A 26,845-nucleotide genomic window follows, 5' to 3' on the forward strand; every position below is an offset into this window, starting at 1 on the left:
AAAACAGAAGCAAAAACAAAAATAAAAACAGAAACAACAAACAAAAACAACACACACACACACACACACACACACAAACCATGACTACACATCAACTACAGACACAAACTAAAATCAATATTAAAGCAGCTTGTTGCACAAAAGAAATGTAGTCTCTGAAAGAAATATGAAAAAACACGGCTTGCAGAACAACGTCACAACAGAGAGGGTAACTATGAGAACAAACCTTAACAAGCATTAAGTGCACGAAACAATGACAACAACGCCAAAATCCATCTAAGACTTAAAAATATTAGCCAGCAAAAGGTGAAGAGGAGTTCAGTGTGGTTCAAGTGTCAAAGAAAAGAGCAGGGGCGCCTGGGTAGCTCAGTCAGTTCAGTGTCCGACTTTGGTTCAGGTCACGATCTCACGGTTTGTGAGTTGGAGACCCGCGTCAGACTCTGTGCTGATGACTCAGAGCCGGGAGCCTGCTTCAGATTCTGTGTCTCCCTTTCTGCTCTGCCCCTCACCCAATTGTATTATGTCTCTCTCAAAAAACAAATAAATCTTAAAACAAAGAAAAGATAAAAGGAGAGAGCAGTGTCAGGGAAGCAGTACACGTCCTGAATCGGGCAGGGGTCAGTTGAAAATGCACCTGCCTCTAGAAATAGATATATTCCAATTACCTAACAGATCAGTGTACAATTAAAAACTCCCTCCTACTTCTAAAGGAAGGCTAGAGACCAAAAGAACACAGAACAGCTGGGACAAAGAAGAAACTAATAACATGGTACGTGTAAACTAACTTATCAGTCATCACATGTGCACAAATGCTGCAAGCAAAAGGTTGACTCTCAAATTCATTAGAAGGAAACTAAGCATATGCTGGTCACAAAGGTACACCTTAAAATGTAAGATCACAGACAGGTGGAAGGAAAAGATCCCCAGGCAAACCCTACCGAACAGAAAACTGATGTGGCCACTGGGACCCTCCAAGAAAGTAACCACAATAGCAAAAAGCTCTACTAGAGACCAAGAAGAACATTTCATGATGGAAGTTCCATCTACCAAGAGAACAAGGCTTCTAAACTTGCATATACCTAATAACGCAATCTCAAAATACAGAAAAATTGACAAACATAGAAAAGGAAAAAGAGCCACATCCATAAGCACGATGGGAGACTTGACGATACATCTCTCAGTATCTGACAGAACTGACGACAACAGAAAACTCAAGGCAGTGGGACGGGGCTGTCCAATATGCGGTCACGTGCTCTATTGCAAGTACTTGAAACGCGGCTCCTCAAAGTGCGATGTGTGGAAAGTATAAAACGCACACCACATTTTAAAGACAACGTGATAAAAGAGAATTCAAAATCATTCATCATTTTTTCTCATGCCGGCTATACACTGAAATGATATTTTGGATATGTCTGTTAGTTATATTAGTAAACTCATTCTCGCCTATTCCTTACTTGGTTTCAAGTGGTTACTAAAATCTGAATTCTGTCATTAACAAACTTCATCTAACCTATAAATAGAGACAACTGCATTCCCCCAATACACATTATTTTCACGTGCCTGAGGAACAGTTCATGAAAACAAATATATGCCAGGCCATTAGGAAAGTCAGCTCATCTCAAAGGACTGAAATACTGCAGGGCCTATTTAGGGATTGCATTCAATTCACAGTTCAATTCCCCCAACAATTCATCATGCCCACAGCGATGGGATGAAGACAGGGAGACTTCCGGCGATGACCAGTCCTGGGCGACTGAGAGAGCACTGTCCCCCCTGCCACCACAGGAGGACAGGGAGAAGTAGGCTGTTGATGAACCAGGAAGCTGACTCTCACCTGACCCTGAATCTGCAGATGCCTTGATCTTGAGAACTTCCCAGTCTCCTCAAATGTAGGAAAGAAGTTTCTGTTCCTTATTAGGCAGCCAGTCTGTGGTATTTTGTTACAACCACCCCAAAACACTGAGACACATACCTTCATGGGATTAAGCTAGAAATCCGCACAAAGAGAACGAGAAAATCCCCCGAAACATCAAGATGTGTTATGCTCCTAAACATTGTGATGAATTAAGAAAAAGATGCCACAATGAAAGTTAGGAAATAGTTTCACATAAAAGATAATAAACATTTGGCTTATGAAAACTTGTGAGATCAGTAAAGGTGTGCTTAAAGGGAGACTCATAGCTTTAGAATACATATATCATGGGATAGCTCAGTTGCTTGGTGACCAACTCTTGATTTTGGCTCAGGGTATGATCCCACAGCCACAAGATCGATCCCCAGCCTGGCTCCACACTGAGTGAGGAGCCTGCTCGAGATTCTCTCTCTCTCTCTCTCTCTCTCTCTCTCTCCCTCTCCGTCTGACCCTCTGCCCTGCTCATGCTCTCATTCTAAAATGAATCAACACACTAATAAGCAAATAAAAACAATACACATACTGGAAAGGAACAAAGGCTAAAAATCAAATGAAGGATTTGGTTCAAGAACTACAAGATGGGACAGCAAACAATCACCAAGTAGATGGAAAACAAAAGGGCAGAAATCAGTGCTGCAGGAAACAAATAGTAAATGACAGAAATCAAAAAAGCCCAAGTTGGTTCTATGAAAAAGAAACAAAGCACAAAGTCCCAATATGAAGAAGTTCTAAAGCAAATATCACATCAGATGCTGCAGATAGGAGGGATATTAGAAACCAGTTGACACTTACTCCTTGGAAAGTTTGGGGGTCGGAGCAAATTCCTAGAAAACAAAATGCGTCATCTAAATAGACACAAGAAGATATGGGAAATCAGCAAAATCCTATTTCCACTTAAGAAAGGAATCTGCAATGAAAACCCTGCTCACAAGGAAAACCCTACACCGGCTGTTGGCCTAGCACTTCTTCCCAAAAGAAAAGAACACACACACAAACTCTTCTGGGAAAGCACAAGGAGTGCTTCTTCCTACGTTGTTTAGGAGGCCAGCACGAACTGTAACCCAAACCCCAGCAAGGACAGCACAAGAGGGTGCACGGGAACACCCACCTCTCTCTTGAATACACATGCAAGGATCCAAAGCACACTATTTACAAATGCAATCCAGTGAAGAGAGAATGCATAGACATCAGGTTTGATTTATTCTAGAAGGGCAAAAGTTGTTTTAAGTTAAACCACAACATTGAAACAAATCACTTGTCCCCAAAGATGCACAAAACACATTTCAGAAAATTTAGTATTACTATTTCTTTGATGATTGTTGAAAAATCAGAGCAAACTAAAAATAGAGGAGAATTTTCATGTTTTGATACAACTATCGACCAGTAACGCAACGGCAGATGTCATATGTAGTGGTAAAATACTGAACCCTTTGGGGCACCTGAGTGGCTTCTAGTCGGTGAAGTGTCTGACTCTTGATTTCAGCTCAGGCCATGATCTCACGGTTCATGAGTTCAAGCCTCGCATCAGACTCTGTGCTGACAGTGCGGAGTCTGCTTGGGATCCACTCGCTTTCCCCCCTCTCATTCCCCTTCCCATGCATGCTCTCTAAAGAAAGAAAGAAAGAAAGAAAGAAAGAAACTTTAAAAAATATTAAGTTTACAAAACATTATGAAACCCTTCTCTCTAGTATCTGGAAGGAGACAAGGACACCTACTCTCACCACTTCCATTCAACACAGTACGGGAGGCCCTAGCCAATCCAAGGCAAGAAACATACAAATGGTTACACTATTGGAAAGAAAAAAAAGAAACTTACCAAAAGGCAACACAGAGAATGAAAGGCAGCCATACCCAAGAATGTGAAAACCTCTGCCATTCACAGATGTATTCCACACACATAGAAAGAACTCATTCAAATCAACAAAAACCAAAACACACAACCTAATCACAAAGTGGCTTCCAAAAGGCAATTATTTCACAAAAGAAACACGTAAGTGGCCAAGACACACACAGGGGCGGGTCCCACGAATACACCGTACCTCCCAGCACCTGAGCCCCAGCAACCAGCTAACACACGAGAAGAGGCAATACCAGGCATCAGCCAGCCCTGAGCTCCCACCCGCTGTTGCTCGAGGGGAACAGACACGTGCCACCACTCACGCCCTGCTCCTCCAAGGCAACCCAATATGATGCATGTGGATCTGCAGGCAGCCTCTGCACAAACCGGAGCACCCACAGGAGAAAGAATAAACCGTGCTGTGCTCACACACTGCGCCTTCGACAGCAGGGGAGGACCAGCACAGCCACGCAAGGAAAACAGGTGCATTGCGCACACACAGCGCTCAAGGGTTGGCTCAACATGAAGCGAAGAACAAGCCAAAGCCATCGCTGGTGAAAGTCAAGACCGTGGTTACCTTTGGGGGACGTTCGGTGGGAGTCAGTAGGAGGTAGGAAGCACGGTAAGGTTCCATTTCTTCATCCAGGTGGTGGTTCCAAGAATGTGTTCGCTGAGTGAAAGATATGGAAGATCAGCTGAAAGTAGTGGCCTAGGATGTTCCAAACGTCCACCGCGTGCCACACAAAAATGCAGCTCTGTGCGGGCTGCTAACCCCCAAGAGAAGCAAGGAAGCCCCACGCATCTGAGTGTGGAATCAGGAAAGAGCATCCAGACACCCCAGGAGCTACCGCCACACCCTCCTCGCCTCCAGCTGTTCATCTGGGGGAGTCCACATCACCTTCCTAAACATAATTGGCCACAAGACACTGAATGCAGAAGCAGCTGGAAGAATAAAGATCTTGCACTAAGCCAATGCCAATGCCAATGCCACGCTTCTACACAGTGTTGTTCTGAAAATGTACGTATTTTTTGCATGAAAGGTATGAGTACGTTAATCTGTACTAATTTCTTGTCTTTAAGTGAATTCATCACATCTGAGATGCTCGGATTTGGTTTGGTTTCCTTAATGTTTGTTTTTGAGAGAGAGACACAGGGCACGTGAGGGGAGGGGCAGAGGGAGAGGGTCACAGAGAATCTGAGACAAGTCCAGGCTGGCAGCTGGCAGCACAGAGCCCCACATGGGGCTCTACACTATCAACTGTGAGATCACCACCTGAGCCAGAGTCGGACCCTTAACACAGAGAGCCACCCAGGCGCCCGCTTCAATTCTCGGTTTAATCTCACCACAGTAGAGATCAAGAGACACAACCCCCACACTCGATTGCTCTCTGGGGCCCTCAATAATCCCCTGATGTCCAAGTGTCCCGACACCACCGAGTCTGAGAAACACTGACCCAGGGAACAAAGGGCACTCTCGCCTTCTTCCCGTCAACTTCCCAATTTCCATAGGGTTTCCCCAGCTCACCAAACTCTCTAGGGCCTGGCCCACAGGACGCAAGGGCCTAAGGCGGCCTTTGTTCGTGGCAGCCGCCTCGGGGGACAGAACGTGTGCAGCCTGTGCGGGGTCAGGGGTCGGACAAGGCGGGAAGGTCTCCAACAGCCTCTGCGAGGGCGGGCGGCACACTCCTTACACGACAGCCGCCGCGGCTCAGGCGGGCACCCGGAGAACCTCCCAGAAGCCACGACCTGCAGTGAGAAGGGCCCTTACCGCCTGCCCAGCGGTTAAGCCAGCACTGCCACGGGAGGCGCCCCCGCACACACACCCCGCCGCCACAGAGCGGCCACCACGACTCACGGGAGCCTGCGGGCGTCCACACGGACAGGCCGGCCTTCCGCCCGAGGGTGGCCAAATGCTGTCCCCCAAGTGAGCAGAACCAGGGCGCCCCGAACCTCCCGGCCTCTCAAGGCTGGCACTGTGGCCTCTGCCGGAGTCCGAGCGGCGCTGGGTCCACCAGAACTCACCTGCCTCGATCGGGACGGTCTTCGGAGAAACAGGGACCCCAGGGCGACCTCCTCGTAGGTGGAAGACTTCTAGCAAGGGAGAAGCCGGATGCTCAGAAGAGCACCGCCCTCGCCCTCCACAGCGCATGCGGGCTCCTACCGCCTCCAAGAACCAGCCGGCCTCCCGCCCACCTCTCCACCTGGCAAATGCGCTGTGGCGCCAGCACCAACGGAAACGACTGCGTCAGGGCAGAAAGACTACCGGGTGGGACGCTGCACCGGCAGAGACTCCTCAACACGCACCCGCCCGGACGCACTGGGGTACAACGTCAGAGGCGAACCCGATCTCAGCTGCGGACCTTGGACGATGGACACACATCAGCACAGGTTTGGGGCTGTGACAAAGGCCTCGCCCTGGCGGGGGGTTTGGATACCTGCTCAGGGGAGAGGCTGCCTCAGTAAGGGCAGGTATGTGTGTGAAATCTCTGGATCATCTCTCACGTTTGCTAAAACTGCTCTAGAAAAGTAGCCAAGAAGCCAAAACCACCCCCAAAAATATGCATGGGCGGGCCTCCGTGCAATCATAACCCAAGTCTGTGCTCTTTCCACGCCCCTCCCCCACCCCCCTCCTCGGCCACCGACAGGGGCTCGGGAGCCTGTAAGAGCCCCGATGCCTTTGATGGGCCACCTTTGGGCCGGCTTCGGGACACCCTGGGCTACGTTGCAGCCTCGCTGCTCCTGATTGTCCATGTTTCCCAAAGCGCGAGACCCCCCACCCCTTGTCGCTTTTGGAGGACACACTGTGTCCCAGCAAAGCAGCAGTGCTGACTGCCCACCCACAGGCACACTCTGATCCGTGTGAGGTGGCCTCTCAGTGTGGTTTTGCTTTGTAGTCCCCTGATGAGGAGTGACTTTGAGCATCTTTTCTTTTTTCTTGTATTCAATATAATTTATTGTCAAATTGGTTTCCATTCAACACCCAGTGCTCATCCCCACAGGTGCCCTCCTCAATGGCCATCACCCACTTTCCCCTCTCCCCCACCCCCCATCAACCCTCAGTTTGTTCTCAGTAGTTAAGAGTCCCTTAGGGTATGCCTCCTTCCCTCTCTGCAACTCGTTTCCCCCTTTCCCCTCCCCTCTGGTCTCCTGTGAAGTTTCTCAGGATGCACATATGAATGAAAACATATGGTATCTGTCTTTCTCTGCCTGACTTATTTCACTTGGCAGAACACCCTGCAGTTCCTTCCACGTTGCCACAAATGGCCAGATTTCATCTTTTCTCATTGCCAAGTAGTATTCCATCGTATATAGAAACTTCATCTTCTTTATCCATTTGTCCATTGACGGGCATTTAGGCTCTTTCCATCATGTGGCTATTGTTGAAAATGCTGCTATAAACATTGGGGTACGAGTCCCCTGTGCATCAGCACTCCTGAATCCCCTGAATTCTAGCAGTGCTATTGCTGCATCATAGGGTAGATCTATTTTTAATGTGGTGAGGAACCTCCACACTGTTTCCAGAGTGGCTACACCAGTTTTTTCTTCCCACCAACAATCCAAGAGGGTTCCTGTTTCTCCCCATCCTCTTCAGCATCTATAGTGTCCTGATTTGTTCATTTCTGCCACTCTGACCGATGTGAAGTGGAATCTCAGTGTGGTTTTGATTTGTATTTCTCTGATGAGGAGTGACGCTGAGTATCTTGTCATATGTCTCTTGGTCATCTGGATGTCTTCTTTCGAGAAGTACCTATTCATGTCTTGTGCCCATTTCATCACCCGATTATTTGTTTTCAGCTGTGGCGTTTGGTGAGTTCTTTATAGGTGTTTGGATACTAGCCCTGTGTCTGATACGTCATTTGCAAATATCTTTTCCCATTTCATCTGTTGTCTTTTTGTTTTGTTGCTTGTTTCCTTTGCAGTGCAGAAGGTTTTTATCTTGATGAGGTCCCTACAGCTCATTTATGCTTTTAATTCCCTTGCCGTTGGAGACGTGTCATGTAAGAAATTGCCACAGCTGAGGTCGGAGAGGTTTTCTCCTGCTTTCTCCTCTCGGGTTTTAAAGGTTTCGTGTCTCACATTCAGGTCCTTTATCCATTTTGAGTTTATTTTTGTGTATGCTGTAAGAAAGTGATCTAGTTTCATTCTTCTGCATGTTGCTGTCCAGTTCTCCCAGCACCAGTGGTTAAAGAGTCTGGTTTTTTTCCATTGGATACTCTTTCGTGCTTGGTGGAAGATTAGTGGGCCGGGCCATACATTTGTGGGTCTGAATCTGGGTTCTCTATTCTGTTCCATTGGCCTATGTGTCTGTTTGTGTGCCCATTCCATACTGTCTTGATGATTACAGGTTGTAGCAGAGGCTACATTCTGGGACTGTGATGCCTCCTGCTTTGGTTTTCTTCTTGAATATTACTTTGTATATTCGGGGTCTTTTGTGCTTCCATACACATGTTACATGATTTGTTCTAGCTTTGGAAAGAATGGTGGCACGATTTTGATGGGGATTGCATTGAAGGTGTAGATTGCTTTGGGTGGTATTGACATTTTAACAATATTCATTCTTCGAATCCATGAACATGGAATGTTTTCCCATTTCTTTTTGTCTTCTTCAATCCTTCATAACCCTTATATAGTTTTCAGCATACAGAACTTTTATATCTTTGGATTGGTTCATTCGTATTTTTAAGGTTACTGATAGGTATTTTATGGTCCTGGTGCAACTAGGAACGTGATCAGTTTCTTTAGTTGTCTTTCTGTTTCGTTGTTATTGGTATATTAAAATGCAATGGGTTTCTGGGGCGCCTGGATGGCTCAGTCGGTTGAGCGTCCGACTTCACTCAGGTCACGATCTCATGGTCCGTGGGTTCGAGCCCCGCATCGGGCTCTGGGCTGATGGCTCAGAGCCTGGAGCCTGCTTCCGATTCTGTGTCTCCCTCTCTCTGGCCCTCCCCCCATTCATGTTCTGTCTCTCTCTGTCTCAAAAATAAATAAATGTTAAAAAAAAAAAATTAAAAAAAAAAAAATGCAATGGGTTTCTGTACATTGCTTTTGTACCCTGTGAGTTTCCTGATTGATGTAGCAGTTCCAGGAGACTTTTGGTGGATTCTGTCAGGTTTTCCAGGTAGAGTATCATGTGGTCTGTGAAGAGTGAACGTTTGACTTCATCTTTGCCATTGTGATGCCATTGATTTCACTTTGTTGTCCGATTGCTGGTTCTAGGAATTGCAAAACTATGTTCAACAACAGTGGTGACAGTGGACATGCCTGTCATGTTCCTGATCTCAGGGGCAAAGTTTTCAGTTTATCCCCAGGAGAATTATATTAGCTGTGGGCTTGTATCATATGTGGCTTTTATGATGTTTTCATATGTTCCTTCTATTCCAACTTTCTTGAGGGTTTTTATTAAGAAAGGATGCTGTGTTTTTTCAAATGCTTTCTCTGCCTGTATTGACAGGATCATGTGGTTCTTATCTGTGATTTTCTTATTGTGATGTATCCTATTGGTCAATTTGCAAATATTGAACCAGCCCTATACCCCAGATAGGAATCCTACCTGATCATGGTGAAAAATTCTTTTCATATGCTGTGCGTTTGATTTGCCAGTATCTTGTTGAGAATTTTTGTATTCTCATTCATCAGGCATATTGTCCTATAGTCATTTTTTTTTTTTTTTTTGCTGGGTCTCTGTCTGGTTTGGGAATCAAAGTAAAGCTGGCTTCGTAGAATGAGTCTGGAAGTTTTCCTTCCATTTCTATTCTGTGGAACAGCTTGAGAAGCATAGATATTAACTGCTTTTAGATGTCTGATGGAATTCCCCAGGGAAGCATGTGGTGCAGAAAATGAGATAAATCTTAGGATGCAATGACTAGGACAACTCCATGGGAAGCTGATGGTCTCAGGAATAAAATATGGATAGATATGAAACACATATGAGTAGGGCAAAGGGAAGCCTCTGTCGACCACCATGGGAACCCAAAGGCAAGATGCCTGTGTTCTTACCTTAGAAGTGAGGGAAAGCTTCTGGAGTTCACTGTTTTCCCTTGCCATCCTATCAGTGGATAGAGAAGACAGTGATTCCAAGGTAACAGGCTTGTGCTGCAGGCTGAGCTCAAATGTTTGGAACAGGGCTTGGATGCAGTAGTTCATGAATGGTCCCTTTCTGTGCTAAGCAGGTCTTCGAGAATACTGCCCATGGTGAACCAACTGTTCTTCAGAGTAAAAGCATCTTTAATGGCCAGGGAGGGAAACAAGTTGGCTAGCCATCATTTCTTCTACCAGCCACCCAAACACCAAGTACTCTCAGGAAGGCAATCCTTCCTTTGGGATCTCAGAAACTGATTGCTCTTGGTTAGCACAGACCAGATTCAGAGCTGGTTAGGAGTGGCCAGCACTCACTATGCAGGGGACAGTCTCATTGTCCTTGCCTGAGACCAGAGACATGGTTATCATTATGGCCAGGGAAATCAGAATGGCTAGAAACAGGGCCAAAGTGTTTCAGTTCAGCAAATTATGGAATCAAGCTGGGACAGAAATGTCTACCTCCACATTCCTCTTATCCCAGAAGGGAGGATAGCTCCCTTCCAATATCGGTGACCCTGACTCCACCTGAGCCTTGCTGCTGGGCACTTTGAAATCCCCTGGGCTTACCTTTGTCCACATAGTGCTCAAAGGCAGTTGTTGAGGGACCCTGTGGCCCAAGGGATCCCGCGGTGACAAGAATATGGTCTGACACCCCAGTTAAAAGTAGAAAAAATGCCTCTGAGATACTGTCCTTGAGTGGACAAGGGAGAGAACTTGGTGGGAAAAGAGCAACAGGATGGAGAATGATACAGAGAAGGCCAAAGTTCTTTCTTAACACGAGAGAATGCGATAAATCAAACAATGATGCGACGAGCACAATCTCCTGATAGGATGGTTGCCTCAGGAGTAAGACCCATGTGTGGGCTAGGACCAAGGGAAACCTCCTGCAGTGTTTCTCCAGAAAGGGGTGAAAAGTTCCTGGCACTGGCTTTTGTTGCCCTGTCCTTTGAAGCCAGAATTGACACCCAGTTAGCACATTCTAGCTTGGGGCTAACCCTCAGATATTTGGAGAATGGTTCTGCTGCACCAGTCCTTGAGTGGGCTCGGTCCAGTACGTAGCAGATCCTGAAGAATATTGCCAATGGATGAAGTGTCTGCTCTGCATGGTGAAAGCATCTGTATCCTCCAGTGTTTGGAGTTCTACTGACGAACTGATGAAGAATGGGGGCGATGGTGGGCGTGATCCAGAGCCCAAGACCAAGAAAGATCTCCTGAAGACATCTTTCCTACAAAAAAGGTGATTTTATTAAACGATGGGGACAGAACCCACATGCAAGAAAATCTGCCCTGGGGTCCTGACGGGTAACTCATTCTTACACACCATCAGGTTGGCAGGGTGTCAAGGATAGGGTTAGGGTTAGGGGGAAGCAAGTTTTCAGCACCTTGAGGACTAGGTGTGGCTAAGGAAATGCCCTTTATTACCACATAATAAAACCCAAGTCATGAGACCCATTCAATGTATATGGGGCGGGTGCATAAGCTTGGAGGAATACTGCCAGCATATACCTTGGGGCAGTTGAAATAAAAGAAGTTGACTTGCAGGGTCTTCAAGGTTGGGATGATGTTAGGCTTAGGTTGTGTTTTGCCCCTAGCAAAGGGTCATCACCATCACTGAGCAGCTAAGCTCCTAGAGGGATGTCACTCTATCCATTTCAGGGATTGTCAGTGGGCTATAAGCAGTAAGGGAATTTAATTTTCATTTGCCGTAGCATCACACATTACCATGACAAGTGCTTAAGGCCCTTATCTCTGCACTTGGGTGGTCAAGACTGTCCAAGGAATAACAATCATATTCGACCCAGGGTGGGAGGAGGGGCTAGCTTGTGCTTTACCCCTCAGCCTGCCTTATGCTCCCTCTTCATATCCTCCCTGAATAATGTCAACCCTGAAACCTTGAAGATGGATGAAGGTGGAAGGTCTCATCTTCTGTAGCTTCTTTGTGCTGAGTAGGGGCATAAAGTCGTCCCTACCTATATGGGTCCTTATTGGTCTCTTGGGAAACGTACAGAGGAGTTACAAAAGGTGGCGGCGGCTGAATCCAAGGTGGGCCTTCTTGAGTAGAAAGGCTCATCGTTTGGCTTCAGCAAGTGTAGTGATGGAGTCGGCACCAGGCAGAGAGGCATGGGAGAAACCAGCACAACAGAGTTAGGAAAACAAGAGAGAAGTGCTTTGGTAGTTGACAGACATGCTCAGTCCATGAGTGTAGCCAGTCACTAGAGGAAAGAGAGGCATTGTTGAAAGCGCCAGTTGAAGTATGCATGTCGCTCAGAAATCCAGAAATGCCTCGGTGGTAATCTGGAATGTATACACAGCATTTTGTCAGAGCACATTTCAAACCCAGTGTCTACCAGTGCTGCCAGTAAAGATTTCAGATGTGAGGCTTGAAGTATCCTCAGATGGAAGTGGGAACAGGCAGCAGGAATCCGATTGGTCTTTCCAGTTGGGAACTCGAATGTCTGCAGTGATGCTTTGAATGGCCCATCGTAAGAAGGACCTGTTAGTATGAATTGAGAAAGGAAAGTGAAAAAGAAAGGTGCGACCATCCTAAGAGAGGCTTGAGGTCTCGTACAGGTTCCCCGGAATAAAAGGCACATTAGTTTGCCCACTGACTAACTGTAAAGGGGGTAGAGGTTTTGTTTCGATACGGGAACCCATGAAGATTTCCCCTCTAAATGACTGCAGTAGGAAGACATAATACGATGTGGTAAGGGCCATTTATTTCAGGGTTAAATCCCCTGTTGCATGAGACTTTCCATCCTTTGAACAATTAGGTCTGGGGGTTTATATGGGGTGAGTTTCGAGTAACTGTCAGATCAGGTGTAGGGAGGACATGGTTTGCATACTTAGAGATTTATAACTTAACTCAGCTTCAAGTGGATACTACAGCACTGTCTATTGACAGGTCTAGAGTGAGAAAAGATCTTGTGTACAGCTGTTGGGGAAACCCATCCCATTTTCAAGCTGTTTAAAGATTATACCCAGGGGGTCCTATTACTATGCCCACAGGAGAACAACAAGGTTGTCCATACCTGTGCTATTGTGACAGGATCTCTCAAGGTTACCTCACGTTGTCTAGTTTAGGCAAACATTTGAAGACAACTAGGATTTAACATCGATAATGTGCATTGCTGAAGTGTAGTTTTTCTCTGTAAAAACCCTCTTTGTCCGAGACAGCCAAATCCAGACTAATTCATCTGCAAACGAGGCCACTCTTGACAAACGTGGCCTCATTATTTCCATAAGCTCTGCAAGAAGAGTCATTGATCCTAAGGATCTTTGAAAGCGTGCTTTACTTTACTGGAATCCCTTCTAAGGAATCTCCAGACTGAAGCTTTGTAGCCTCTCCAGGCCAGAAGCCAAACCAAGGACTTCCTGTCAGATGGGCCTGCAATACCAGTGGAATTGGGCGAATTCCTCTTCACGAGGTCCCCAAGATATCCTGAGGTTCCTGTGCCCCTCCCCCACTCCTTCTCTCTCTCTCTCTCTCTCTCTCTCTCTCTCTCTCTCTCTCTCTCTCTCCATAAAGGATAAACATAACAAAATCTTCTCTCACGAAACCTGTTGCATATCGTAGGAGATTCACAAAATAAATACTTTTAGGACAAATACAGGGATTTGCAATCTTTCAGATTCCTACTAAAAAGGGTAAGTGTTTCGAGAACTCAAAAGCTATATTCCAACTGAACCAGAATTAGGAAGAGGGGCCTAAATGAATTGAGAAAGATTATAGTTTTGTGAGTCTTGCTGGAAATCTTGCTGCTTCTCTAATGTTTGCTGTTCCAGATGAAGGAAACGTTCTCTGCTCTTCAGGTATCTCTAATATGCAGAGATGTCACCAACTATTCACTTGTCAACTGGTGGGGCAGACGGGAGGGAATGGCCCCGTGGCTGGCTGCGCTCGCCCTAGGGCTGGGGAGAAGTCTCTGAGAACCTGGTGGGGCGGGCCGGAAGGCACGAGCGGCCTGATGCCCCACGCTCACTTCCACCCTCTTCCCATTGAGCAGCCCATCGTCGTGTGGTGCGGTGCGCTGCGGTGCGGTGCGGCGCTGTGAGGTGCGGTGCGGTGCGCTGCGGGATGCAAGCGGAGGCGGGCGTGGGGCCAAGCCAGGAGCAGCCTGCAAGAGTCCCGGGGTTAGAGAACGCCGAGGCTTGCGCCACAGCGCGTTGCCAGGGTCATCTTGCGTGGCCTCCGCCACCCGCCCCGGGGCCCGCGGCGGAGGGCGGCGGTCGCGGCGGCGGCCGGGGCGGCGGCCGCGGCGGCGGAGGGCGGCGGCACCTGTGGCGGCGGCTGAGGCGGCGGCACCTGTGGCGGCGGCTGAGGCGGCGGCTACAGCGGGGCGGCGGCTTTGGCGGCGGCGGCTTTGGCGGCGACGGCGGCAGGCTGGCAGGCAGGCTCGCAGGCAGGCAGGCAGACAGGCCGGCGTGTGCATGGGAGAAGCGAGGCACCCGCAGTGTTGGGACGCCTGGAGCATTCTCTTGGAGCGCTCAGCGGCAGCCGCTGGCGTCTTCGTCCACAGCAGCCTGAACGTGCCCCACCCGGTCTTCTCTCCACAGCTAAGCAGGGTCGGGCCTGGTTAGCGCTTGGATGGGAGACCGCCTGGGAACACCGGGTGCTGTAGGCTTTTGCCTTTGGCCTCCTTGACCTCTCTTCTGGCAACCATCTGCCCCCCCTCCCTCCCTGTGTCCTTCTCTCCCCAGGCAGCGGGGCTCCTGGGGCCAAACACACCCCAGCCACTGCTCCCTCAGCCCCTCCCGGGGCAGCAAAACGGCCTGGCAGGGCCTGGCTCCGCCCTAATCCTCCCCACCCCCCCAGGGGCCCGCACACCCCACCGCACTTCACAAGGGGCACGCTCCCGTTCCCGCACCCGGCCAAATCCCACTGCTTGGGCTTCAAGCCACACCCCAGCTTTGCACCTTCCCTGACACACCACCTACACCCGCACTGAGGGCAGGCGGGACTGGTTCCGGGATCCGGGATCCGGGGGCTGGGGCCTGGGGCCTGGGGGCTGGGGGCTGGAGGGTGGGGGCTGGGGTGCGTGGATGCGAGGACAAAGAAGGGGCGGGAGGGACACAGAGACACCACACTCCGACTATGCCACAGGTCTGGGCTGCCTGGGTCCTGGGCCTCTAACCTCCCTCGGAGCCCTCAACCCCTGAGCCCCTGGCAATTCACAAGACCCAGCTAGGTGAGCGGGCTTTGTCTGGTGATGTTGTCTGGGGACCCTGGGGCTCCGGTTGGCGTTTGAGCCAGTTGGGGCAGAAGGGAGGCAATGGCCAGGTAGGGGGCTGGCAGGCAGGCAGGCAGTCAGGAAGGCAAGCAGGTGCATGGGTGAAGCGCGGCACCCGCTGGGCTTGGGACGCGTGGAGCAGGCTCTTGAAGGGCACAGCGGCAGCCCCTGGCGTCTTTGGCCATACCAGCCTGAAGGCGCCCGACCCCGTCTTCTCTGGGAAGCTAAGCAGGGTCGGGCCTGCTTAGTACTTGGATGGGAGACCGCCTGGGAACACAGGGTGCTGTAGGCTTTTGCCTTCTGCCTTGGCCTCCTTGACCTGTTTTTTGGCGCCCGCCGCCCCCCCCCTTCCCTCCCTGTGTCCCTGTCTCCCCAGGGAGCACGGCTCCTGGGGCCAAACACACCCCAGCCAGTGCTCCCTCAGCCCCTCCAGGGCCAGCAAAGCGGCCTGGCAGGGCCTGGCTCGGCCCGCCCCAACCCCACAGGGCCCTTCCCCCCCCCCCACCCCCGAACACCCCATCGCATTTCAGAAGGGGCATGCTCCCGGCTCCCCGCCTTGGCCAAATCCCACTGCACCGACTGGAAGCCACAGCCCAGCTTTGCACCTTTCCTGACACACCACCCAAACCCGCACCGGCACGGAGGGTGGGGGGTGCGGTGTGGGCAGGACCGGTAACTGGCGCCTGGGGGCTGGAGGGTGGGGGCTGTCGCCCAGGAGCCCGCGGTTGGGCGGGCGGGAGGGCAGCGAGACCCCAGACTCAGACTCCATCACAGGCCTGGGCTCCCTGGGACCAGGACCTCTTGGCTCCCTGGAGCCCTCATCCCCAGGGCCCGTGGCATTTCACGAGGCCAAGCTAGGGCAGCGAACTCGGGCTGGTGATGGTCTCTGGGGGCGCTGGGGGCTCCGGGGTGGGTTTGCACCTGGTGGGGCAGACGGGAGGGAACGGCCCCGTGGCTGGCTGCGCTCACCCTAGGGCTGGGGAGAAGTCTCTGAGAACCCGGCGGGGCGGGCCGGAAGGCACGAGCGGCCTGATGCCCCACGCTCACTTCCACCCTCTTCCCACTGAGCAGCCCATCGTCGTGTGGTGCGGTGCGGTGCGGTGCGGTGCGGTGCGGGGCTGCGAGGTGCGGTGCGGTGCGCTGCGGGATGGAAGCGGAGGCGGGCGTGGGGCCAAGCCGGGAGCAGCCTGCAAGAGTCCCGGGGTTAGAGAACGCCGGGGCTTGCGCCACAGCGCGTTGCCAGGGTCATCTTGCGTGGCCTCCGCCACCCGCCCCGGGGCCCGCGGTGGAGGGCTGCGGCGGCTACGGCGACGGCGGTGGCGGAGGGCGGCGGCACCGGTGGCGGCGGCTGAGGCGGCGGCTACAGCGGGGCGTCGGCGGCGACGGCTTTGGCGGCAGAGGCTTTGGCGGCGGCAGCGGCAGGCAGGGTAGCAGGCAGGCAGGGAGGCAGGCCGGCGTGTGCAAGGGAGAAGCGAGGCACCCGCAGTGTTGGGACGCCTGGAGCATTCTCTTGGAGCGCTCAGCGGCAGCCGCTGGCGTCTTCGTCCACAGCAGCCTGAACGTCCCCCACCCGGTCTTCTCTCCACAGCCGCCGCCGCCGCCCTCCGCCGCCGCCGCCGCCCTCCGCCGCCGCCGCCGCCGAACTCCGCCGCGGGCCCCGGGGCGGGTGGCGGAGGCCACGCAAGATGACCCTCGCAACGCGCTGTGGCGCAAGCGCTGGCGTTTTCTAACCCCGGGACTCTTGCAGGCTGCTCCCGGCTTGGCCCCACGCCCGCCTCCGCTTCCATCCCGCAGCGCACCGCACCGCACCTCGCAGCCCCGCACCGCACCGCACCGCACCGCACCACACGACGATGGGCTGCTCAGTGGGAAGAGGGTGGAAGTGAGCGTGGGGCATCAGGCCGCTCGTGCCTTCCGGCCCGCCCCGCCGGGTTCTCAGAGACTTCTCCCCAGCCCTAGGGCGAGCGCAGCCAGCCACGGGGCCGTTCCCTCCCGTCTGCCCCACCAGGTGCAAACCCACCCCGGAGCCCCCAGCGCCCCAGAGACCATCACCAGCCCGAGTTCGCTGCCCTAGCTTGGCCTCGTGAAGTGCCACAGGCCCTGGGGTTGAGGGCTCGAGGGAGCCAAGAGGTCCTGGTCCCAGGGAGCCCAGGCCTGTGATGGAGTCCGAGTCTGGGGTCTCGCTGCCCTCCCGCCCGCCCAACCGCGGGCTCCTGGGCGACAGCCCCCACCCTCCAGCCCCCAGGCGCCAGTTACCGGTCCCGCCCACACCGCACCCCCCACCCTCCGTGCCGGTGCGTGTTTGGGTGGTGTGTCAGGAAAGGTGCAAAGCTGGGCTGTGGCTTCCAGTCGGTGCAGTGGGATTTGGCCAAGGCGGGGAGCCGGGAGCGTGCCCCTTCTGAAATGCGATGGGGTGTTCGGGGGTGGGGGGGGGGGAAGGGCCCTGTGGGGTTGGGGCGGGCCGAGCCAGGCCCTGCCAGGCCGCTTTGCTGGCCCTGGAGGGGCTGAGGGAGCACTGGCTGGGGTGTGTTTGGCCCCAGGAGCCGTGCTCCCTGGGGAGACAGGGACACAGGGAGGGAAGGGGGGGGGGGCGGCGGGCGCCAAAAAACAGGTCAAGGAGGCCAAGGCAGAAGACAAAAGCCTACAGCACCCTGTGTTCCCAGGCGGTCTCCCATCCAAGTACTAAGCAGGCCCGACCCTGCTTAGCTTCCCAGAGAAGACGGGGTCGGGCGCCTTCAGGCTGGTATGGCCAAAGACGCCTGGGTCTGCCACTGTGCCCTTCAAGAACCTGCTCCACGCGTCCCAAGCCCAGTGGGTGCTGCGCTTCACCCATGCACCTGCTTGCCTGCCTGCCTGCCAGCCCCCCACCTGGCCATTGCCTCCCTTCTGCCCCAACTGGCTCAAATGCCAACCGGAGCCCCAGGGTCCCCAGACAACATCACCAGACAAAGCCCGCTCACCTAGCTGGGTCTTGTGAATTGCCAGGGGCTCAGGGGTTGAGGGCTCCGAGGGAGGGAAGAGGCCCAGGACCCAGGCAGTCCAGGCCTGTGGCATAGTCAGAGTGTGGTGTCTCTGTGTCCTTCCCGCCCCTTCTTTGTCCTCGCATCCACGCACCCCAGCCCCCACCCTCCAGCCCCCAGCCCCCAGGCCCCAGGCCCCAGCCTCCGGATCCCGGATCCCGGAACCTGTCCCGCCTGCCCTCAGTGCGGGTGTAGGTGGTGTGTCAGGGAAGGTGCAAAGCTGGGGTGTGGCTTGAACCAAGTTGTGGGTTTTGGCCGGGCGCGTGGAACGGTAGCGTGTCCCTTGTGAAGTGCGGTGGGGTGTGCGGGCCCCTGGTGGGGTGGGGAGGGTCAGGGCGGAGCCTGGCCCTGACAGGCCGCTTTGCTGCCCTGGGAGGGGCTGAGGGAGCAGTGGCTGGGGTGTGTTTGGCCCCAGGAGCCCCGCTGCCTGGGGAGAGAAGGACACAGGGAGGGAGGGGGGGCAGATGATTGCCAGAAGAGAGGTCAAGGAGGCCAAAGGCAAAAGGCAAAAGCCTACAGCACCTGGTGTTCCCAGGCGGTCTCCCATCCAAGCGCTAACCAGGCCCGACCCTGCTTAGCTGTGGAGAGAAGACCGGGTGGGGCACGTTCAGGCTGCTGTGGACAAAGACACCAGCGGCTGCCACTGAGCGCTCCAAGAGAATGCTCCAGGCGTCCCAACCCAGCGGGAGCCGCGGTTTTCCCATGCTCGCGCCGGCCTGACTACCTGCCTGCCACCTGCCTGCGAGCCTGCCTGCCAGCCGGCCTGCGTGCCCCCGCCACCGCTGCAGTCGTCGCCGCCGCCGCCGCCGCCGCCGCCGCCACAGCCGCAGCCGCCGCCGCCGCCGCCACAGCCGCCGCCGCGGCCGCCGCCGGAGCCGCAGCCACCTCCACATCTGCCGCCGCAGCCGCCGCCGCAGCCACTGCAGTCTCAGCCGCCGCCGCCGCCGCCACAGCCGCCGCCGCAGCCGCAGCCGCCACAGCCTCCGCCCTCCGCCGCGGGCTCCGGGGCTGGTGGCGCAGGCCACGCAAGAGGACCCTGCCAACGCGCTTTTGCGCAAGCCCCGGCGTTCTCTAACCCCGGGACTCTTGCAGGCTCTCCCGGCTTGGCCCCACGCCCGCCTCCGCTTCCATCCCGCAGCGCACCGCACCGCACCTTGCAGCCCCGAACCGCACCGCACCGCACCACACCACGAAGGGCTGCTCAGTGGGAGGAGGGTGGAAGTGAGCGTGGGGCATCAGGCCGCTCGTGCCTTCGGGCCCGCCCCACCGGGTTCTCAGAGACTTCTCCCCAGCCCTAGGGCGAGCGCAGCCAGCCACGGGGCGTTCCCTCCCGTCTGCCCCACCAGGTGCAAACCCACCCCGGAGCCCCCAGCACCCCCAGAGACCATCACCAGCCTGAGTACGCTGCCCTAGCTTGGCCTCGTGAAATGTCACGGGCCCTGGGGATGAGGGCTCGAGGGAGCCAAGAGGTCCTGGTCCCAGGGAGCCCAGGCCTGTGATGGAGTCCGAGTCTGGGGTCTCGCTGCTCCTCCCGCGCGCCCAACTGCAGGCTCCTGGGTTCTTGTATCCACCCACCCAGCCCCCACCCTCCAGCCCCCAGGCGCCAGCTTCCAGTCCCGCCCACATCGCACCCCCCACCCTCTGTGGGGGTGCCGGTTTGGGTGGTGTGTCAGGAAAGGTGCAAAGCTGGGCTGTGGCTTCCAGTCGGTGCAGTGGGATTTGGCCGAGGCGGGAAGAGGGGAGCGTGCCCCTTGTGAAGTGCGGTGGGGTGTGCGGGGGGGCGGGGGGGGGTCCCTGGGGTGGTGGGGCGGTGCGGAGCCAGGCCCTGCCAGGTCGCTATGCTGGCCCGGGAGGGGCTGAGGGAACACTGGCTGGGGTGTGTTTGGCCCCAGGAGCCATGCTCCGTGGGGAGACAGGGACACAGGGAGGGAAGGGGGGGAGCGGCGGGCGCCAAAGGACAGGTCAAGGAGGCCAAGGCAAAACGCAAAAGCCTACAGCACCCTGTGTTCCCAGGCGGTCTCCCATCCAAGTACTAAGCCGGCCCGACCCTGCTTAACTTCCGAGAGAAGACGGGGTCGGGCGCCTTCAGGCTGGTATGGCCAAAGACGCCAGGGGCTGCCGCTGTGCCCTTCAAGAGCCTGCTCCAGGCGTCCCAAGCCCAGCGGGTGCCGCGCTTCACCCATGCACCTGCTTGCCTTTCTGACTGCCTGCCTGCCTGCCTGCCAGCCCCCTACCTGGCCATTGCCTCCCTTCTGCCCCAACTGGCTCAAACGCCAACCGGAGCCCCAGCGTCCCCAGACAACATCACCAGACAAAGCCCGCTCACCTAGCTGGGTCTTGTGAATTGCCAGGGGCTCAGGGGTTGAGGGCTGCGAGGGAGGGAAGAGGCCCAGCACCCAGGCAGCCCAGGACTGTGGCATCGACGGAGTGTGGTGATCTGTGTCCCTCCCGCCCCATTTTTGTCCTCACGTCTATGCACGCCAGCCCCCAGCCTCCAACCCAGGCCCCAGCCCCCACGCTCCAGCGCCCTTCCCCAGGACCCCGCACCCCGGACCCCCAACTCCGGAAACTGGTCCCGCGTGCACTGTGCACTCCGTGCGGGTGTAGGTGGTGTGTCAGGGAAGGTGCAAAGCTGGGGTGTGTTTTCAGGCCCGTGCAGTGGGATTTGGCCTGGTGCGGGGAGTGGGGAAAGGGGAGCGGGCCCCTTGTGACGTGGGGTGGGGTGTGCAAGGCAGGCCAGGCCGCTGGGCTGAACTGGGAGGGGCTGAGGGAGCCCTGGCTAGGTTGAGTTTGGCCCCAGGAGCGCCTCTCCCAGGTCAGGAAGGGGGGGAGGGTGAGCTGGTGCCAAGGAAGAGGTCAAGGAGGTCCAAGGCAAAAGGGAAAAGCCTACAGTTACAGGCATTCCCAGATGGTCTCCCATCCTAGTACTAACCAGGCCCGACCCCGCATAGCCTCCAACCCAAGAGGAGATCCGGCGTGTTCAAGTTAGTTTGTCCCCAAAGGCTACCCGCTGCCGCTGTGCACCGAAAGAGGCTGGTCCTCGCCTCCCAAGCCCAGCGCGTGCCCCCTTCACCGTGAACATGCCTGCCTGCCAGCCTGCCTGCCTTCTTGACTGCCTGCCTCCCGCTGCCGTCCTCTGAGCAGAGGGCCCCGGGTCGGTGGTGAGGGCCTCGCAACAGGCCCCTGGCACCCCGGAGTGCCGCAAGCCCTGGCGCTCTCTGATCCCGGTACTCTTGCAGGCTGCTCCGGCTCGCTCCCACGCCAACCTCCCCCTCCATCCCACAGGTCACCGCACCGCATGGCACCACACGTCGCAGCATCTCTGCACACCACCCCTCACCACACCCCACAGCACCACACCACACCACACCCCACAGCACCACACCACACCAAAGCACACCAAAGAAAAGCACACCACACCAAGTCCCGCTGCTCACTGCAAAATGGGTGGGAGCGAGCAGCGGCATTCGCCAGGCCAGGCCTTAGGGACCCCCGGATTCTCAGCACCCCCTCCCCACCCTCGGGCAGCCCCCCACCTGGCCATTCCCTCCCTTCTGCGCCACCTGGCTCAAACGCAAACCTGAGACCCCAGAGGCCCCAGACAACATCACCACACAATGCCCGCTCCCCTAGCTGGGTCTTGTGAATGGCCAGGGGCTCAGGGGTTGAGGGCTCCGAGGGAGGGAAGAGGCCCAGGACCCAGGCAGCCCAGGCCTGTAGCATACTCGGAGTGTGGTGTCTCTGTGTCCCTCCTGCCCCTTCTTTCTCCTCGCATCCACGCACCCCAGCCCCCACCCTCCAGCCCCCAGGCCCCAGCCCCCGGATCCCGGATTCCGGATCCCGGATCCCGGATCCCGGAACCAGTCCCGCCTGCCCTCAGCGCGGGTGTAGGTGGTGGGTCAGGGAAGGTGCAAAGCTGGGGTGTGGCTTCAAGCCCAAGCAGTGGGATTTGGCAGGGTGTTGGGAGCGGGGAGCGGGCCACTGGTGAAGTGCGGCGGGGTGTGCGGGGCGGCCCCTGGGGTGGTGGGGAGGGTCAGGGCAGAGCCAGGCCCTGCCAGGCCGCTTTGCTGGCCCGGGAGGGGCTGAGGGAGCAGTGGCTGGGGTGTGTTTGGCCCCAGGAGACGCGCTCCCTGGGGAGAGAAGGAAACAGGGAGGGAGGGGGGGATGGGCGGATGGGTGCCAAAAGAGGGTCAAGGAGGCCAAAGGCAGAAGGCAAAAGCCTAGAGCACCCAGTATTCCCAGGCGGTCTCCCATCCAAACGCTATCCAGCCCCGACCCTGCCTAACTTCGGAGAGAAGACGGGGTCGGTCGCGTTCAGGCTGGTAGGGCCGGCCGACGATGCCAGCAGCCGCCGCTGGGCACTTCAAGAGACTGCTGCAGGCGCAAGTCACAAGCCCAGCGGGTGCCGCGCTTCTCTCATGCAGGCGCCCGCCTGCCTACCTGCCTGCCTGCCAGCCTGCCTGCCTACCTGCCTGCCTGCCTGCCTGCCTGCTAGCCTGCCTGCCAGCCTACCTGCCTGCCTGCCTGCCTGCCTGCTAGCCTGCCTGCCAGCCTGTTTGCCTGCTTTCCTGCCAGCCTGCCTGCCTACCTGCGTGCCTGCCTGCCGCCGCCCTCCGCCGCCAGCCCCGGGCCCCGGGCAGGTGGCAGAGACCGCGCCAGAGGACCCTGGCAACGCGCTGTGGCGCAAGCCCCAGCGTTCTCCAATCCCGGACTCTTGCAGGCTGCTCCTGGCTTGGCCCCACGCCCGCCTCTTCTTCCATTGCGAACCGCACCGCAAGGCACCTCGCAGCCCCGCACCACACCAAGCTGGGCTGCTCACTGGGAAGTCGGTGGTGGGAGCTGGGGCATCAGGCCGTGCTTTCGGGGCCCGCCCCGCGGGGTTCTCAGCGCCTCCTCCCCAGCCCTAGTGCGAGTGCAGCCAGCCACCAGGCCGTTCCCTCCAGTCTGACCCACCTGGTGCACACTCACCCCGGATTCCCCAGCACCCCCAGACAACATCACCAGCTAGAGTCCGCTGCCCTAGCTGGGCCTCGTGAAATGCCAGGGGCCCTGCGGATGAGGGCTCCAGGGAGCGAAGAGGTCCAGGACCCAGGGAGCCCAGGCCTGTGGCGGATGCGGAGTCTGGGGTCGCGCTGCCCCTCACGCCCGCTCCTGGGTTCTTGTATCCACCCACCCAGCCCCCACCCTCCAGCCCCCAGGCGCCAGCCTCCGGTTCCGCCCAACCGCACCCCCCCTCAAAGCGGGTGCGGGTTTGGGTGGTGTGTCAGGAAAGGTGCAAAGCTGGGCTTTGGCTTCCAGTCGCTGCAGTGGGATTTGGCCGGGTTCTGGGAGTGGGGAGCGTTCCCCTTTGAAGTGCCCTGGGGTGTGCGGGCACGGGGGGGGGGGGGGTGAGGCGGGGGGGGGGCCCGGCCAGGCCAGGCCGCTTTGCTGCCCCGGGAGGGGCTGAGGGAGCAGTGGCTGGGGTGTGTTTGGCCCCAGGAGTCGCGCTCCCCGGGGAGAGAGGGACACAAGGAGGGAGGGGGGAGGGGCGGCGGTCGCCAAAGGAGAGGTCAAGGAGGCCAGAGGCAAAAGACAAAAGGCACAGGGCAAAAGCCTACAGCACCCGGTATTCCCAGGCGGTCTCCCATCCATGTACTAACTAGGCCCGACCCTGCTTATGTTCCGAGATCAGACGAGATCTGGCGCGTTCACAGCCGTAGACGCTGAAGGTTGTCGCCGGGCGCCTCAAGAGCTTGCTCCACGCGTCCCAAGCCCAGCGGGTGCCAGGATCACCCATGCACGCCCCTGCCTGCCTGCCTGCCTGGCTGCCGCTGCCCTCCGCCGCGGGCCCGGGCGGGTGGCGGAGGCGGCGCAAGAGGACCCTGGCAAGGCGCTGTGGCGAAAGCCCGGACTTCACCGATACCGGGACTCTTGCAGGCTGCTCCTGGCTCGGCCCCAGGCCCGCCTCCGCTTCCATCCCGCACCGCACCGCACCGCACCACGTCGGGCTGCTCACTGGGTAGAGGGTGGAAGCGAGCGTGGGGCATCCAGCCCTCCGTGCCTTCCCGGCCCGCCCCGCTGGGTTCTCAGTGTCTCCTCCCCAGCCCCAGGGTGAGCGCAGCCAGCCACGGGGCCGTTCCCTCCCGTCTGCCCCACCTGGTGCAAAGCCACCCCGGAGGCCCCAGCGCCCCCAGAGAACATCACCAGCCCGAGCCCGCTGCCCTAGCTGGGCCTCGCGAAACGCCAGGGGCCCTGGGCATGAGGGCTCGAGGGAAGGAAGAGGTCTAGGACCCAGGGGGCCCAGTCCTGTGGCGGAGTCTGAGTCTGGGGTCTCGCTGCCCCCGCCACCCTCCCGCCTTTTCCTGATTCCCAGGGCCCACGGAGGAAGGCTGCATGGTGCAGGCAGTCAAGCTGGCAGGAACGTTGACACGCAGGTTTACGGGTGATGCGGGACATGCTCTGGGCTTGGGAGGCAAGGACCATCATCTCTAGGCACCCAGCGGAAGCGGAAGCCTTTAGGGACATACTATCCTGAACGCACCTGATCTCGTTTTGTCTCGGAAGCTAAGCAGTGTCGGGCCTGATTAGTTCTTGGATGGGACACCGTCTGGGAATACCGGGTGCTGTAGGCTTTTGCCTTTTGCCTTTGACCTCCTTCACCTCTCCTTTTGCGCCAGCCCATGTCCCCTCCCTCCCTGACCATGGAGCGGCTCTCCTGGGGCCAAACTCAAACCAACCAGGGCTCCCTCAGCCCCTCCCTGTTCAGCCCAGCGGCCTGTCCTGCCCTGCACACCCCAGCTCACTTCACAAGGGGCCCGCTCCCCGCTTCCCACTCCCAATGCCAGGCCACATCCCACTGCACGGGGTTGAAGCCACACCCTTAACTGTGCACCTTCCCTGACACACCACCTATGCCGCATGGAGTGAAGGCAGAGCCGGGTTCCAAAGTCCAGGGTCCGGGGTCCGGGGTCCAGTGGCTGGGGGCTGGAGGGTGGGGGCTGTGTTCCACGGATGCGAGGAGAAAGAAGGGGCACGAGGGACACAGAGAGTCCACACTCCGACTATGCCACAGGCCTGGGCTGCATGGGTCCTGGACCTCTTCCGTCTCTCAGAGCCCTCATCCCCAGAGCCCCTGGCAATTCACAAGGGCCCGCTAGGGTAGCGGGCTTTGGCTGGTGATATTCTCTGGGGACGCTGGGGCCTGCAGTTTGCGTTTGAGTCAGATCGGGCTGAAGGGAGGGAAAGGCCTGGTGGGGGGGGTTGCCCTAGGGTGGGGAAGAGGCCCTGAGAATCCGGGAGCCCCTAAGGCCTCTCCGTTCCGATGCTCCTGCTCGCTCCTACCCATTTCGCATGAGCAGCTGGGCATGGTGTGGTGTGCTGTGCTTTGGTGTGATTTGGTGTGGTGTGGTGCGGTGGGGTGTGATGTGGTGTGGTGTGGGGTGGTGTGGGGTGGTGTGGTGTGGTTTTCAGAGTTGCTGCGAGGTGCGGTGCTGTGCGGTGCGGTGAGGTGTGGGATGGGGGTGGAGGTGGGGATGGGACCAAGCCTGAGCAGCCTGCAAGAGTACCAGTTTCAGAGGCAGCTAGGGCTTTCACCACTCCGGGTTGCCAGGGACCTGTTGCGTGGCCTCGGTCACCCACCTGGGTCCAGCGGAGGAAGTCGGCGGGAGGCAGGCTGGCCAGCACGGTGGCAGGGAGGCAGACAGGCAGGTGCACGTACTGGATTTCGGGGGCGTGGAGAAGGCTCTTGAGGCACCCAGTGGCAGCCTCTTGTGTCTTACGCCATACTTCCCTGAATGCACCAGATCTCTTCTGTTATCATAAGCTAAGAAGTTTTGGGCCTCGTTAGTACTTGGATTGGGAGCCCTTGAGGGTACAAAGCGTCCTGTAGGCTTTTGCCTTTTGCCTTTGTCCTCTTTGACCTCTGCTTTGGTGACCCACTGGGCCCCTTCCTCACTGTGCAGTGCTCCTGGGTCCAAGCACACCCCAGTCACTGCTTCCTCAGCCCCTCCCAGGCCTGCCCAGCCGTCTGGTCTGGCTCGCACATCCCACTGTATGTCACAGGGGGCCGCTCCCCACTCCGCTGTCATCCCCGGACCAAATCCCACTGCAGGGGTTTCTATCCCCATCCCTATTTTGCATGTTCCCTGACACACCCTAGCACCTTCATGGAGGGTAGTACGCTCCATCCGGGTGTTTGAGGTTGGGTGTTGGGGACTGTGGGCTGGAATTTGGGGGCTGGATGGGTGGATACTAGGACCCAGGAGAGGCTGTAAGTGCATGCACACCCCAGACTCAGAGTGTGCCACAGGCCTGTGTTCCTTGGGTCTTGGACTTGTTCACTCCCTTGAAGCCCTCATCCCCAGATCTCTGGCCATTCCCAGGGAAAATGAGGGCTCCAGGTTGGATTTGAGCCAGGTGGGGCAGATGAGAGGGAAAGGCCAGCTGGCATGCTGTTCCAGCCCTAGTGTGGGCAGGAGTTGATGAGTATCTGCAGGGGTGTAAGGCCAGGCTGGCCGAATGTCCCTGGTAGCTTGCACCTTCTTCCCACTGAGCATCCATCTAGGTCTTTTATGTGTGCCATAAGGGTTTGTTTTATTCCTGGGTGAGCCTGTAGGATATGTATTATGCAGCCCAGTGAAGAGTGTAATGGTTCAACTTGTAATAGTTTGATTAATTTAGCGATTTTGATAGTGAATTATGTCAGAAATATAGAAGTACTGTGCAATAATGTAATTATTTATGGGTTAGAAGCAAAGAATCACCGGAAATAAGAGAGAGTGAGAGGAGAGTG

The 26,845-nt window shown here is 56.5% G+C and overlaps 1 protein-coding gene and 3 pseudogenes across 2 annotated transcripts in view; 2 read left to right on the forward strand and 2 right to left on the reverse strand.

Moving 5' to 3' along the window:
• Positions 1 to 3,758: 3,758 nt before the first annotated feature.
• Positions 3,759 to 26,845, forward strand: part of LOC109492447 — a 56,037-nt gene continuing 32,950 nt past the window's right edge. For both annotated transcript variants that reach the window (XM_045039967.1, XR_006586933.1), the window contains exon 1: positions 3,759 to 6,218. In XM_045039967.1, the coding sequence (XP_044895902.1) occupies positions 5,860 to 6,218 (359 nt within the window). In that variant the 5' untranslated portion in view covers positions 3,759 to 5,859. The remainder of the gene's footprint in view (positions 6,219 to 26,845) is intronic.
• Positions 15,229 to 15,347, forward strand: LOC123381071 (annotated as a pseudogene).
• LOC123381072 lies at positions 17,694 to 17,812 on the reverse strand (annotated as a pseudogene).
• Positions 20,064 to 20,182, reverse strand: LOC123381070 (annotated as a pseudogene).

Source organism: Felis catus, chromosome D2, assembly GCF_018350175.1.
Source record: "Felis catus isolate Fca126 chromosome D2, F.catus_Fca126_mat1.0, whole genome shotgun sequence".
Taxonomy (NCBI): Eukaryota; Metazoa; Chordata; class Mammalia; order Carnivora; family Felidae; genus Felis; species Felis catus.